Source organism: Bufo gargarizans, chromosome 5 (assembly GCF_014858855.1).
Source record: "Bufo gargarizans isolate SCDJY-AF-19 chromosome 5, ASM1485885v1, whole genome shotgun sequence".
Classification (NCBI taxonomy): domain Eukaryota; kingdom Metazoa; phylum Chordata; class Amphibia; order Anura; family Bufonidae; genus Bufo; species Bufo gargarizans.
In genome coordinates, this window is record NC_058084.1 from 311266866 (window position 1) to 311283819 (window position 16954).

The 16954-nt window shown below is 40.0% G+C and overlaps 1 protein-coding gene across 3 annotated transcripts in view; it reads left to right on the forward strand.

Moving 5' to 3' along the window:
* Positions 1 to 16954, forward strand: part of GMDS (GDP-mannose 4,6-dehydratase) — a 481024-nt gene that overhangs the window by 195461 nt on the left and 268609 nt on the right. For all 3 annotated transcript variants that reach the window (XM_044293287.1, XM_044293288.1, XM_044293286.1), the window contains one exon: positions 12762 to 12889. In XM_044293287.1, the coding sequence (XP_044149222.1) occupies positions 12762 to 12889 (128 nt within the window). The remainder of the gene's footprint in view (positions 1 to 12761; positions 12890 to 16954) is intronic.

Genomic DNA, 16954 nt, shown 5'->3' on the forward strand with positions numbered 1-16954 from the left:
TCCTTGCCCAACCGTATCTCACCTTGTATCCAGACTAAAAGCCGCCCAACAGGTTCCTAGAGCCTTCTTTGTACAGTTTCCCCAATAAACATATCCTTTCCCTTTTAATATTTTAATCACATACAGTGAGGAACAGAAGTATTTGAACACCCTGCGATTTTGCAAGTTCTCCCACTTAGAAATCATGGAGGGGTCTGAAATTCACATTGTAGGTGCATTCCCACTCTGAGAGACAGAATAAAAAATAAAAAAAACGGAAATCACGATGTATGATTTTTAAAGAATTTGTATTGCACTGCTGAACATAAGTATTTGAACACCCGAGAATATCAGTGTTAATATTTGGTACAGAAGCCTTTGTTTGCAATTACAGAGGTCAAACGTTTCCTGTAGTTCTTGACCAGGTTTGCACACACTGCAACAGGGATTTTGGCCCACTCCTCCACACAGATCTCCTCTAGATCTGTCAGGTTTCGGGGCTGTCGCTGAGCAACACAGAGTTTCGGCTCCCTCCAAAGATGTTCTATTGGATTTAGAGTTTGGAGACTGGCTAGGCCACTCTAGAACCTTGATATGCTTCTTACGGAGCCGCTCCTTGGTTATCCTGGCTGTGTGCTTTGGGTCGTTGTCATGTTGGAAGACCCAGCCACAACCCATCTTCAATGCTCTGACTGAGGGAAGGAGGTTGTTGCTCAAAATCTCACAATAAATTGCCCCATTCATTCTCTCCCTTATACAGTGCAGTCGTCCTGTCCCCTTCGCAGAAAAGCAACCCCAAAGCATGATGTTACCACCACCATGCTTAACAGTAGGGATGGTGGTCTTGGAATGCAACTCATCCTTCTTTTTCCTCCAAACATGACTAGTGAAGTTTAGACCAAAAAGTTATACTTTGGTCTCATCTGACCACATGACTTTCTTCCATGCCTCTTCTGGATCATCCAGATGATCATTGGCAAACTACAGACGGGCAAGGGAACCTTCCATGCAATGCATGATTTTAAAACCATGACGGCGTAGTGTTCTACCAACAGTGACCTTTGAAACTTTGGTCCCAGTTCTCTTCATGTCATTGACCAGCACCTCCCTTGTAGTTCTGGGCTGATTCCTCACCTTTCTTATTATCATTGATACCCCACGAGGTGAGCTCTTGCATGGAGCCCCAGTCCGAGGGAGACTGACAGTCGTCATTAGCCTCTTAAATTTTCTAACAATTGCTCCAACAGTTGATCTATTTTCACCAAGCTGCTTGGCAATTGCCCCATAGCTCTTTCCAGCCTTGTGGCGGTTCACAATTTTTGTCTCTGGTGTCTTTTGACAGCTATTTGGTCTTGCCCATGGTGACTGACTGTGGGATGGACAGGTGTCTTTAAAGAGCTCAGACAGGTGCTACTAAGAAAGATTAATGAGTGGAGTAGAGGTGGACTTTTTAAAGGCACAGTAACAGGTCTTTGAGAGCCAGAATTATTGCTGTTTCTCAGGTGTTCAAATACTTATGTTCAGCAGTGCAAGACAAATAAATTCTTTTAAAAATCATGCAATGTGATTTCCTGTATTTATTTATTTTTCTCTCTGAGTGGGAATGCACCTACAATGTGAACTTCGCAAAATCACAAGGTGTTCAAATACTTCTGATCTTCACTGTATATCATCAATCCATTCACACATATAAAGTTTCATTATATTCCAACTACTCCTTCTTGGCGTATTATTATTTTTTTGTCAATGAGTGTATAAATGTTATGAAAGTGTAAGAAAAAATCTTTAGCTATTACCATAAGGTTCATTCTATAGCATAGCCATAGTTTGGAGTATCCCACATCAAGGCTGTTGAATCTGGTGCACAATGTCTGCTAGTTGTAAAAGGTCTACCTAGTTTTGGACTGAGGAAGGACCAAGGCTTTAAAATCTGTTTTGCACCGTTTTACAGTTATCATCTGAGATGTAGAAATCTATAGTACTTAAGTCATTGCTGGATAGCTGTCTACACCTGAAGATTGCCTTGTGCTGTATATATTGTATTATTTGAACATTTCTTAAATACAACTTTGTATTGACTAAAGATCACAATAATTTCCAACTTTTTACTTTTTTTTTTCATTGTTAGGGTAGCATGTGAGTTGTCAACATGAATATATCATAGAGACTATTCTGTTTCAGGCAAAACACGAGGTTAAACTAAGATTTAAATAGACTGTACTGTCTAACACTTCAGCCTCAGGATTCTTCCATTGCAAAGGGTGCAGACTGGTACTTTTGGTGAATCAAGTTTTAGTTTTATTTAAAGTACAAAATATGCAAGTAAAACAAGTCAAAACAATTCAATGAAGGACCTTAGTAACCGAACACCAGTGAAGAAAATCACCCTTCAGGTATCATTAATAGCTGTATCCAGGATCATCGATCCTTTCATAGGTCTGACCATATCAAGGAGAAACAATAGACATAGTGTGAACAAACAGAGGGAAAAATTAAAAAGGAGGAAAGGAAAGGAAGGTGTGTCCATGCTCAAAATGAAAGCCAGCTGTGTGAACAGATAAGAGATTGGTACAAAGTCACCCTAGCTCCAGTTAACAGACACCCAACTGCTCAAGTGTCCAGAGTGCCTTAAAGTGATCCAGTTAAACCAAGTGTGTGTGAATGTATTATTCGGCTCATTTGAGTGAGACAAAAGCTGTCCCATATGAATGATATTATGAGGACAGTCAATGAATTTCCTAACTGAAGGAGAAAATGATGCTCTCCAGTGTCCGGGAGTCACCTGTTTTGAAGGAAATACCTCAGTTACCTCTCCTGAAAGCTGGCATTTGAACCATACGAATGGGACAAACGTACCAACCCAAAGACCTGGCAAAACTAACAAAAATGCTTCAGGGTTCACAGATCCTGACCACATTTCCAGCACATAGGAACAACATCTTACTCAGCAGTGCTGGATGGTAATACCAGTGATACAGAACAGACTGCTACTTTTACTAGTTGTCAGTTGGATCTAATAAAGAGAAGTTGAGATGACAAGGGAGTGAACCAAGAAGTTCTTCCATCAAGTCTTTTAATTTAGGAGGCAGGAGAGGTGACGCTTTGAATAAAAGTCTTCTTTGTTCAATTACTGCATGTTCAGCCAGAGTTCCTTTTTGGTTAATTATTCCTCCTCAATCTACTATTTCATTATTTGCACTTTTAATTTCTTCACTAATTTGATATCACTCATGCTAACACTCTTCTTGGGAAACTGTGTACTCAACTCTACTATCAACTTCAGACAACAGAAAATAACATTTTAAAAATCCACCAAAATCTTTTTTTCTATATTCGTGTATATTATTGAGAAAATAGTTGATGAATGTTTAATCTGTGGGACCCCAATAGCTGGGATTCTACCAATACCAACATCAGCTTTGCCTATTGTGCATTAATGTGACCTGGAGATGAGCAACAACTGAGCACGCTCTTCTCATCTCCCATAGACTATATTCAAATTTGTTTACACATACAACATTTTGTGATCTAGGTTTCCTTTATGATAAATGCAATAGCTTAATTGTAAGAGAGAGAGACTATAGTAGACTCCTAGAGGTCGTGTGACCTATTCCTCCTTCTCCTTTTCCATCCCTTTAAAATATGGCTGATTTTCTGACATAAACAACCATTCTTGTCCATTTGAATGTGTCATATGTTCCATGGTGTTAGGCTACTTTCACACTAGCGTTTTGGCTTTCCGTTTCTAAGATCCGTCATCAGAAGCGGTCCAAAACGGATCAGTTTTGCCCTAATGCATTCTGAATGGAAAAGGATCCGCTCAGAATGAATCAGTTTGCCTCCGTTCAGTCACCATTCTGCTCTGGAGGCGGACACCAAAACGTTGCCTGCAGCGTTTTTCTGTCTGTTATATGGTGCAAGACGTCCTGACACACAATGTAATTCAATGGAGAGGGATCCATTCTCTCTGACACAATAGAAAACTGATCCGTCCGCCATTGACTTTCAATGGAGTTCATGACTGATCAGTCTTGGCTATAGAAGACATAATACAACCGGATCTGTAAATGATGGATGAATGCGGTTGTATTATTGTAACAGAAACGTTTTTGCAGATCCATGACGGATCTGCAAAAAACGCTAATGTTAAAGTAGTCTTAGTTGTGTTCACTTCCTTACGCTAAGAAAATCAAGAAGAACCCAAATATTTTTATGGGATGCATCCTATCTTTTTATTTTTAATTTTTTTTCCAAAGTAAGGCCCTATGCCTAGTATTACAAACGTATAAGATGATTATTGCTATATTTGCTATTTTAAGTGAACACGTTTAGTTTTTGTAGGATCTAGAGGTTTTTTCCTTTGACGTTTCTTTACATTATTTTAAAGTGTGTGTTTTTATACACACGTATACATTTTTTTTTTTTACACACATGAACCATTGCCTAAGGGTGGTACAGTAGATATCCCTAACACATCTTCCTTATGAATGGCTCTTTTGAGCCTTAACATTCCTTTATACATGCTTATTGGATATGAGTACCTGCAGTTAAAAAGTGTTGCTTTTGGCAAGACCTGGTGAGCAAATGAAGCATAATCTCTCTGATCTCTGTAGTCTAGTCGGTCAACCATGACATTCTCAGTGTCTTTTCTTACTACGCCCAGTCTAAAGTGAGCCAGGTCTCTACAGGGAAGCCAGCGTTTGCCATGTGAGCTGAAGCAGATTGGGCTGGTGGAAATACTGACTTGCTTGGGTTCATATGTGGTTCAGGCTAAATCAGCAAATACATGTCAAGGGAATATGTGTATGTGTTATACAGTATATGCAATATTTAATACATGAACAAAAGTGCAATTCTGTACAGTGCATATCCAAAAGATCAAGTAAATAATTATCAGTGCATAAATTGCGTTGTCTGCTTAGTGTTGGCTGTTCACAATTGTAAGAAACTATTGGGCAATGGCAGGTGGTGACGAGGACGAGCCTCTCTAGAGTCACCCATGATGCTAGGGAGGCTCATCCCCGCCTGCCATTGGCTACTCTTCCCCCCCCCCCCCCCCCTCCCCCCAGATACCAGATGTTTTCAGCAATGTACAGGGAGAATCAACAGCGGTGGTGCGGGGACCAGGAGCGGCGCAAGGAGCTTGCATTGTTTTTCTGTCCGCGATGGGGACCCAACCAAACGGAACTGAATGCATTTTGGTGCGTTTCGTTCAGTTTTGTCCCGGTTGACAATGAATAGGGACAAATCTGAAGCTTTTTCTTCCGCTATTGAGATCCGAATTCTTCACAGATAAAAAAAATAAAAAAATCTCACAAGTGTTCAGACTAAGTTTTGCCTAGGAACTCTATGAGATTTCCAAGTTAGGAAAATCTCGCCTTAGGACAAATTCACCTTCTTTTATTAGCTTCACAGCTAGGCGGGTTTGTGTGTATCAAGTCATAACCATGATATGTACCCGCTGTGGAGCTTAAAAAAAAGTGAATTTGTCCTAAGACAAGTGCCGTTTCTTCCTAACTTGGATGTATTGCAATATCTTCTATTGTGTACTAAGCACCCGTGTGCATTGTGGAACTACAAGTCTCAGGATATCCCTTTAGGTGAGCTGTAGTTCCGTTTATAAATCTTATGTATACCACTGACGCTTGCCTATTTTATCTGCTTCCAACCCATCAACTTCAAGAACTGACAGTTCACTTGCTGCCTCATATATCTCACCCTTTGCCGTAATAATGAGATAATTAATGTTATTCACCTCTCTTGTCATTGGTGTTAAGTTGCCCATACAGAGTATGGCCAGGCTACAGTAACCACATGCAGAATTACCCTGCTGCATCTGTACTGGCTGTGGTTTTAAGAAGTTGTCCCAGGAAAAACATTCTACATTTTTTAAACCAACATCGGAATCTAAAAATGTAGTACAGTCACTGGGTTATTCAATAAAAAAGTATCTGTATAGCGCCACCTGCTGTTTATTTTCTTATTTCTCTGTTGACCTTAGTTACATTGCTGGGGTGGTCGCACATGCTCAGTTCTAACTTTGAGCTGCCATCAGCCCCATCTACTAGAGCTAGATGCTGTGAAAGTTAAAGGGAGAGAACTGCTGTAGGAATGACACACCTGTAGGAGAGGACACGCCCTGGAGCTGCCTGCTTGAATGAAATCTAGCATGGCTATTGGACCAGTGAATGGGGTATCTCTGCAGCCATTTGAGGCACAGGGCTGGTTCTAGGTTTGTTCGAAATAGATTTTTATGTACTGTATGATGTCGGATTTTCATTTTTTTACATTAATCATGACATAATCTTTTTAAGTTGCAAGTAAAGGTTCTGCCTGGCACTGCCGTGACCAAGCTGCACCGTGTAAGTGCAGCCTTGGCTGATTGCTGTGTGTTTGTGTGTATATTTTCTGTTGCATATTGGGATTTTTCTTTTCCTTATCTGAGCACTCCTACCTTGTTCTTGGAAGCATCGCTCAGTCATTCCAGTTGGTTTTTTTTGTTTTGTTTTGTTTAAAGAAATCTCTTCTATGCTTTCTTGATGAAATTCGATGGAGATTGTGCTGCACCATTTATATGGCAAATGTGCTCTTTTAAAAATGTGCACAGAAAAAGTAATTTGTTAAGAATTTTATTACTGAGCAGCTGTAACCATAAGTTACAAATGGGCTGTTCAGTTCCATTCCTAGAAGACCACAAATATGCGTGACCTTATTTAAATAGATGTGGCTATTCATGACTTTAACTTGCACACAATTAAACCAATTTTTATATGTTTAAGTCTAATATATCTCAGATATTGGGTATGTCATCATTCTCAGGGCATTTGTAACATAAATAATTGTAATATACACATAGAAACCATACTGACACCCAATGTTTAAATACTCCCTGGTTCAGAAAATAATTTTCAATATTACATATACTGCAAAATGTCATGTATTGAATGGTGTAACTCGGCAGAGTATACTGAACGGTGCAAACTGCCCCTCGCTTTGTGCGGTGATGATGTAGCTCTAGAGCGTTCATTATCTACTACAACTAAACATAAAAAAATGGATTATCCAGTCATCTCAGCTGTTGTAAGGATTGGAATGTCCCAACCATATGACAACTAACTGAATTCAAATGTATTTATTTTTTGGAAGGTTTATTAGAAATGATACCGCCATAAAAAGTGTGCAAATATAAAGCAATACAATGTAGAGAAGACACCTACATGTAGATAATAGTAGATTGCAGTGTCTAGCAAGTAACTTCAAGGAGTTCTCTGGGGCTTTACCTAAATTCTTTGGTTCAGCTAATCTGTGGAAGGAAGAGTGTTTCAGCAGTACTTGGGCTACTTTCACACTTGCGTCAGAGTGATCCATCAAAACGTATGCCAACTGATGGCATTTATAAGACTGATCAGGATCCTGATCAGTCTGAAAAATGCCTGATCAGTCAGAAAAATGCATTGAAATTCCAGATCCGTCTTTCCAGCGTCATCCAGCAAAACGGACACTGCATTTATTTTTTACACCTTTTTTTTCAGTCTTCGCATGCGCAGACCGGAAGGACGGAGCCAGCATTCCGGTATTTTGAATGCCGGATCCGGCACTAATACATTTCTATGGGAAAAAAATGCTGGATCCGGCATTCAGGCAAGTCTTCAGTTTTTTGGGCCAGAGATAAAACCGTAGCATGCTGCGGTTTTATCTTTTGCCTGATGAGTCAAAAAGACTGAACTGAAGACATCCTGATGCATCCTGAACGGATTTCTCTCCATTCAGAATGCATGGGGATAATCCTGATCAGTTCTTTTCCGCTATAGAGTCCCTAGGACAGAACTCTATTGTTGGAAAAGAAAAACGCAAGTGTGAAAGTACCCTAACCCTTCCATTGCGCCTCTGATTCCACAATCTCGACTGTGATCACATGACTGCCTGACAGGTCTCCTGCTTCTTCTGTATAACATATCTGATCACAGCCAAGATTGTGCAATCGGAGGTGCGATTGAAGGGTAAGTACTGCCGAAACGCTCTTCCTTCCACAGATTAGCTAAATTTAGGTAAAGCCCCAGAGTTACTTTCTAGAGACTGCTATCTTCTGTAATCTGTAGGAAGGTATATCTTTTGCATTGTACAATGCATTGTAGTGCTCTTTGTTGTTGCTGATCTCATGTACATCTTCCACATGTTTTTAATTTGGACTCTCCTGACCCGTGTTCACCATGTAATCAAATCATGTAATTGTTAGAGCAAAGTTATAAATAAATAAAAAAAAGTCCCTGGTGTAGCTGGCAGCTGACCCACAGGGTTCAGAGACACTGGTGCAAAGCAGAACTCCTAGTCAGTCAATAGGCAGAGGTTACTGCAGGCAGAGTTTGTGTGATACCGAGAAACTAATCCGAGGTCATGGTAGGCAGCATATGGTCATTACAGTAGACAAGCAGGCAGTGGAGTATATGAGTCCGTTAACAGAAGCTAGGTACTTGGGCAGACAATCAGAATAGCACACTTTCACTGGTAAAACTAGTAAAATAGGAACCTAAGCTCAGGCACTGCTCCATTGGGGAAGGCACCATAAATACCCAGAAATATCCAGCCATAGGCTGTTTAAGAATTAGGATGTTGGCACGCTGGTCTTTTAAGAGCCAAGGAGCATGTGCACACCCTACGGGCGGGAGAGACTAAGAAGCACTGGCTGTGGCCTGCAGAACACTGTCGGTGAGACAGAGGAGGGGCAGCAAGTCCGGGCCGCTAGGCAGGACAAGGAAGGTGAACAAGACAATGCCTGTGCCTGCTGCAGCCCCGTTCCCCTGGGAGCGAAAGCTCTTTAAGGAACAATCTATTTAGAATTTTAAAGGGGTTGTCCTGCCATATAAATGAATTCATTATTGCAAGGATAGGTCATCAAGCAGTCCTGCCAATCAGCAGTTTGAAGAGGAGTCATACACTACGCGTTGTCTCCTGTGGAGTGGCGGTGTTGTGTAATTACAAGTACTCTCTCCATTCAAGTGCCACAGGCAGACAGTAATTCATGCACAACGAGCCCTGACCAAGTATTAACTGCACATACTATACATACTTTTCAGCAGGCCAACATTTCTGTATTACAAATCATTTTTTTTTTATTTATTGGTCTTGTATAATATTCTATTTTTCTGGGACTTTTGGGTTTTCTTTAGCTGTAAGCCATAAACATTAAAATAAATAAGCGCTTGAAATAGATCACTATGAATGTAATTAATCTATATAGGTTTTAATTTATTAATTGAATTACTGAAATAAATTCACTTGGTATTCTAATTTATTGAGTTACACCTGTATAGTGTATTGTATTTTACTACATTTACACAATAAAAGCTTTTTATATTGCGCCTTTCTCGAGACATAACTTTTTTTATTTTATTTTTAGGGTTTGTTTCTTTTGTGGGGCAGGATGTTGTTTTTTTAGTGTACTATGGTTTTTGGGTGTGTATATTGATAGATTATTAGAAGTTTTTTGGGGGGGGATTGAAAAAAACAGCACATCTACCTTGTTTTATGGGGGGTTGTGCCATATATTATGAATAATAAGTTAACTTCATTCTGTTGATCCTTATGATTGCTTCAGTACCAAATATATGTTTTTTGGCAAATTGTTTATTTTTAAGTAGAAATATTTTTTATGTTAAAATGAGAGCAGCATTAACCTGTCACGCAACGGAGAAGTTCACCTCTCTGGCATGGACAAATAGAGACTTCTTTGTGGGGAACATGAATTTTTATTTATTTTATTTGGTAGATACATAACTCAATGTAGGATCATGGTATGAATTGTTTTACGTGCAAAACAGTATGAGCAAGGGAAAAAAATCTTGACACATGACACTAACAATAAAAAATGGAGTAAAAACCATTTGGCCATTGCATGCTATACTAAACTGAGTCCAAATACTGTGTACTATATTTCTACCATCGCCAGCATCATTTGTTGACATTTGGCTTACTTGTGTCATTCATGTGCTGTATTTATTATACATACTGTTGGACCGATTATCCGCACAGAAAACTTTACTATACATTGAACCATCAACTGCAGGTTGCCAATAGAACATGATCCTGGCGTTTTTATTGTGCACCATGCAGTATAACAAACTGGACTTTCAGCCTCTTGCCAAGGGGAAAAATACACAGGTAGATTGTGTAAGCACTTGGGTACTGTAAATACTTTTTATGAGCAAAAGTTTAATTTCCTTTAAATCCCACTTACCAATAAAACTGTTCGTTTTTGTTTGTTTAAAATATACCTTTGATATATAATACCATTAGCACCATTTGAGTTTGTTTTAAACAGTCCTTGTCTGTGCAATGATATAATAAGCTTGGCACGTTCATTCTGCATAGTTATTCAGTAGCACATCTGTTTGCTCTGAGTTTTGGCATATTTTGCCTGGCATAGGCTCACTGTCTCCAGAATATTCATTTAAGCACAGAAATGCAGTTTCTCACACCTATTCGTCCAAGCACCATATCATAAAAAATCCTGCAAACAATAATAAATTACAATAGCTGCTATTTTAGTTTATTTGTATGCATTGTGTGTACACCAATCATGGTGACGTGATTAAAAGTGTTCTCCCATGATTAATATAAAAAAAGCAAAATCTGAGATCATATAGTACATGGCAATCTCATTTTAACAAAGCTAGAACCAGCCCTGTACCTCATATGGATTCAAAGATCTCCCCATTTTTATTGCTACAATTGCTTTGCTAGATTCTTTTCACAATGGCATCTCATGAGGTGTGTTATTTCTCAGAGGACTTGTCCTTTATGCTGCTGAGCACGTGTGTCCACCTCAGCAAGGTGGACAGAGAACTAAGGAAAAAACAAATGTTAGGTGGTGCTATACTGATACCGTAAATGTTATGGAATTACAAACGTATTAAGATCCACGTGTTGGTTTGAAAAATGTAGAGAATCATCACCTGTCAAGGTGTGGAACATATTAGGCAGCAAGCAAACAGTCAGTTCTTCACCTTGATATGTTAAAAGTAGAAAAATTAGCCAAGAGTTAGGATCTGAGTGACTTTGGGGCAGTTTGTGATGACTACTTTTGGGTTAATACATAGAAAAAGTCCAAAGAAGGACACTTGGTGGACCGAGTTCAAGGCTCATTGATGTACTTGAGGAACAAAAGCTAGACCATTTGGTCTAAGTGCACAGAAAAGTTAATATAGCACAAATTGCAGAAAATATAATACTGGCTATAATAGAAAGATGTCGGAAGAACACACAGTGCATTTCTGTATGACGTCTGTTTGCATAAAACCAATGATGCAGCTCACTTATAGTGCATTTAGGATGCATCAACATACAAGAGCTGTACATAAAATGTTGATGATGGCAGGTGAAGCTCCAGCATACCAGATCCTTAAAATTTGAAAATCTTTATTAGGTCATCTTAAAACTGAAAAGACAGTACATCGGCACTGCCATCACATTGCTGTATGCAGTGTATGTGGCCAGATGGTTTTAGCTTTGCGGCTGATCAATGTATATGGTAACACTGGAATAAATTCAATTGTTAGGTTCACTGTAAAGGTGTTGTCCAGCAGGGATTCTTTTTTTTCAAAGGGCTCAAAATGTGTTGGAATTTTCTGGTAAGCATCAGAATGTGAGAAATGGTGGATTGGTGGAAAATGGTTTTTAATTATTTTTTTATCCCACTTCAAGCTATTTGAGAAAAAAATTGTAAATAAAATCAGGGTTGGAGTGAGTTAAGGCAACAAACAATCATTACTCATTGGTTGGTAGCTGCTGCTGTTCAGCCACTGCTTCACTCCTTGCTCTTGTCCACTATCTGTTTTTTGTCTCAACATGCAAATAGCTTACATTGCCCTCTCAGCCAATTACTGGCTTAGGCGGGTCACCACTGAGGCCAGTGATTTGCTGAGCCAGCAGTCTTTCTCATGCGTGTGGAGCCGAAAAACAGGAAGTGGAGAGAATCGGCTGTCGGACAGCAGTGAAAAACTGTTAAACCTGTTTAATAAACTGTTACTTATGACACATACTTGGTGAACATATGATTGAGCTAATAAAAGTAGTTAGTGACACACAATATCTGATATCTGTAGCTGCGTTTCTTCCTAAATGTGCACACAGGAGAGATTCAGCGTTAACTAGGGACGTCCAGTAGGCGTATTATTAGAGTGACACACTTGTTGCTGATTGGCAGAATCTTGCTCCGAGCTGCACCTTATACGCTTCTTTTGGCAGTTGTCTGTCCTTAACAATTCAATAAGATGCAAAGAAACAAACCATTCTCTGAAGTGTTCCATTATTCATCTGCTTGAAAAAAATCTATATTTTACAGGACTTTGCCAGCTGCTTTATTTACAGTCAAAAAGTGTATTCCTACTTGTTCTTCTGTCTAAAGCTAGGGTGGTCTTAGATGTCTGTCTTCCATACCAGTGTTTCCCTTTGTATAACCTTTTGCATTTTATGTTTATAAACTGACATTCCAATTGATTTTCCTTGGCCTTCTGCCTAGAGTGAATATTGAAGCAGCGAATTAGGAATGCTTAAGAAGTTTTAGAGAGAAAAGACGTGAAAGTGGAGCTTGCGACTCTGGCAATTGAAGCTTCTTAGCTTACTCAAATGATGAACGAGATGCCATGGTTATTGAAAGGGGGGGGTGGGAGGCTTCAGAAGAGGATTGAGGAGTAAAAGAAATTACTGTGAGGTGGAGAACTAATGGTGTCCTGCCAAAGTCTTTGGCGGGCCAATTCTAACAATATCTTTTATCTTTATTTCAGGGGCAAACTTTGTAACCCGAAAAATTAGCCGTTCAGTAGCTAAGATTCACCTCGGACAGATGGAGTGTTTCAGCCTTGGAAATCTGGATGCCAAGAGAGATTGGGGTCATGCCAAGGACTACGTTGAGGTAGGATACAGGCCAGAATCCCTTCATGAAACTGTGATTTTTGCTAGGCTGAAATTTTTAATGCACCATTGCTAAATAAAACTGTCTGACCTAAGGGGGGGTATCTTTTTTGTCAGTGGTGGAAAACTCTTTCAGCTGTCCTCTCAATTTCATTCAAGACATTTCACTACAAATTACTTATATATTGACTTGTACATGATGAGCAGTGAATAAATTAGCAGTGGGGCGGTGCTGGGCTCCAAGATAATGGGAGCGGCTGGGCTCCAACGGCCAGAGGGACAGTCCCTTTGGGCTCCTTATTGAGGTAATTAGCATATTAATAAAAGCGATTTTATAGACAAATTACAAGACATAGGGCAGTCATACTAGTATATTTTACTATAAATCGTGGAGAGTGATGTGGTGATGTTAATAGCTCAGTAAGTGAAATCCAGGTGACAGTGTCCCTTTAAGTAGAGGTCAGTTTTATTTTATAGCGGTTTCCTGAGTTCTACTTGAGAGGAAATTTATGATACAATCCAGCAATTAGCCTTTTCATATTTCACAGTCATTGTTAATTCAAGGAAGGCAACCCACTGATTTACATGAAAGTAGGAAGGAAGCAGCAAGTTCTCCACCTTCTGCAATGTGAAGTAATGTATTTAAGTGTAAAATTGTAGAAATAAAATATACTACTAATGGTGTATCACAGTTAGATTACTTTTCGAAGATTTTTGTAATGAATTTTGAGGCACAATGAAAATGTTGTGTCTGAATGTGTTATCATTTTGCTGAGTACACCAGAAAGGTCATTTATCTCTAAACTAAAGCTTAACATCGAAAATATTTTCTTGTACAATATGTATCTTTTTTGCCAAGCTTTGTTGTTCTAACTGCATAGGTGAAGTGCCTATATATAGTACCACATGTGCCGACTGCAGCCAATCACTGGCCTGGTGGGCTTGTGCCATATGCCACTGAGGCCAGTGATTGGCCACAGCAGTCACATGTGGTATATGGGAATGTTATTGCTGCACCCTTAAAATTACATCATGGTGGTGTCGCAGGAATGGAAGGGGTTCAGGGCAGAAGTTATCATTTTTTGTTCTTTTAACAGTGTCTCTACAGTTTGTAAGACGTTTAAAAAAAAAAACATCACGGACAGCCCCTTTAAATCAGAGTTTTATTATAAACATATTTTTCTTGATTTTAATGGTTTAATGGTATTTTTTCCTATTTTTTTATGTAACCTTCCGTAAAATTGTGCAATATGCCAATTTTCACACTGAACACTAGAGCAGTCGCAATACGCTGATACCTCCCGTTTTCTGCAGCTCACTTGTCAGCTTTTCTCTGTATACTGGCACAGAATGAGATGCATCCTCTCGTTATCATTAGTAGGGTCAGCAAGTTAATTATACTCTTGTTGTACTGCTGGAAGCCTAGATAAGGTTGGACAGTAGTAACACTATACACTATGCACATAGATAAGGCTCTGTATGCATGTCCCTTTTTTGGGGGGAGAGGGGTGTACTTCCTGGAGACTGTAATATTTCTCTGTCAGTTGATTCCCATTTATTTAATCTGCTGCAAAGCACAAACCCTGCTGTACTGAATATATAGGAAAACCAGGAAGGAAGTCCAGCCTCCAATATGGCCTCCCCCACGGAAGGTGACATGAATTCAAATAGTTACAACATTTAAATAAGGCTAAATGCATAATTTATGATCTATGTGCTCACATCTAATTAATGAAACTAAAATTAAATACAAAACACTTTCCAATTAAGATTTTCTTCATTGTAATTTAGGTCTTGAGAAAAGAGATACTCAAGGTTATTGTTGGTAAAAAAATATGGTAAATCTGCTTTCAAACTTTTTGCTTTGGATAGTGAAAACGGCTAGCTACAAAAAAATTATAATCTGAACTACATTAGTACATAGGAAGTAGTAAGGATGTAAATGCTATTGCATATGGTCCTAGAATATGTTGTAGAACTGTTTCTATCAGGGGCATAACTAGAAAAGGCTCGTACCCATAGAACATTTTTGAATGGGCCCCCCTGTGGCTAGTCAGGACCACCCACGCTTGTCATAGAACCCCACCCACTCTGTAGTTATGCCCCTTTAGTGCCCACATACAGTAGAATGCCCACTTAGTGCCTCTGGAGAGTAGTTATGCCCAATTGGTGCTCCTGCTTAGTGCTCTCACCTTAGATTATTGAAGCAGCCCCTGTGGTGGGAATAAAATAAAATGATAACCCCATTCCCTCAATGAATGGAGCACATCCTGCTCTCCTCAACAAGCGTGATGAAGTGACATCAGGTGAGCGTAGAGGCCGGGGAATGATCGTTGGTCCATGTGCTCTTCAGCTCAGCACGTGCAGTGCTGTCACTGTATCGCGCCTGCTGGGGAATAAGGCCTCACCTGGGCACACACTTAGTAATCATTATTACTATGTGTGTTTGCTGGCAGGGGTAGGAGTGCACCTAGCCTTTCTGCCGTCGGAGGTGAAAATTGAAAGTTCCATCCAACCCTTCAACCCCCCAGTCCCACTGTTAAAGACATATATGGATGGACATTACATGGAAAATACAGCATACCTGTTGCATTCAGAGGATGCAGATGTTTATGAACACATCATTGCGCCACCTGAGACTCTGTGCAGGAAGTCGCGTTGATGTCATCTCAACCCCATGCGCTGCTTCACTGTCTTATAGGCTTCAGGCCTAGTGGTCTGTGGTGTGTGAGGCAGAACAGTTGTGACAGAAGCCATAGGCTTCTGTGCCCCACCTTAAACTACCACCCATTTAGAGGCGTGTTGTGGGATGCGGCCCTGGGCAGGGGAGGCCCAGGCCTTGCTGACCAACCTCTCTACCTCTGTAGGCTCCGTAGCATCTGCTACTGTTACCATGGTGGTAGTTCCAACTTGGGCTTCTATGGAAAACTACAGTTGCGTTATAACATTTAAAAAAAATTAAATTAAATGCAGTTTCCCTAACTAAGTGGAAAAATACACCTCATTAACATTTGTGCAACATCTTCTGTGCATAAATACAGCTTAAAAACGGTTGCAAAAGGCCAACCTGTAGGCCATATAGACCTGATATAGCTGTCCACTAACTACCGCATAAATGTGTATGAATCAACAATAGGCATTGAAGTTCTGTGGTGGATGTTGTAAACTGGAATACATAATTGTCTCAGGCAGTCCCAGAATCTCATGTCTCTGAATGGAAGACCTTTCTGTGATGACTACCATGTGATGACGGGACAGGTTGGGTTTCAATGATTCCACCTGTAACTGATTGATTGTATTATGTAGACTATCATCCTCCTCCTTCTGCTGTTAGGCTACTTTCACACTTGCGGCAGTGTGATCCGGCGGGCAGTTCCGTCGTCGGAACTGGCCGCCGGATACGCCGATCTGCCGCTGACTGAAAGCATTTGTGAGACGGATCCGGATGCGGATCCGTCTCACAAATGCATTGCAAGGACGGATCCGTCTCTCCGCTTGTCATGCGGACAGACGGATCCGTCTTGTACATTTTTTCATATTTTTGCCGATCTGCGCATGCGCATGCCGGAACGACAGATAGGGCATTCCGGTATTCTGAATGCCGGATCCGGCGCTAATACATTCCTATGGGAAAAAATGCCGGATCCGGCGTTCAGGCATGTCTTCAGTTTTTTTTCGCCGGAGATAAAACCGTAGCATGCTGCGGTTTTCTCTTTTGCCTGATCAGTCAAAACAACTGAACTGAAGACATCCTGATGCAAACTGAACGGATTACTCTCCATTCAGAATGCATGGGGATAAAACTGATCAGTTTTTTTCCGGTATAGAGCCCCTGTGACGGAACTCTATGCCGGAAAAGAAAAACGCAAGTGTGAAAGTACCCTTAATAATTTATTTAATATGTGATGGGAATCATAGGTTAGTGTAGACATCTTATGGTCATTATAGCATTTATTCTTCTTAAATAAAGCAATGCAGCCGTTTTTCTAGGGATGACAGGTTTTCTTTTTACCTTTTTTTTTTTTTACCATTTTTTTATAACATAGAGAAAAAGTTATTACATCAT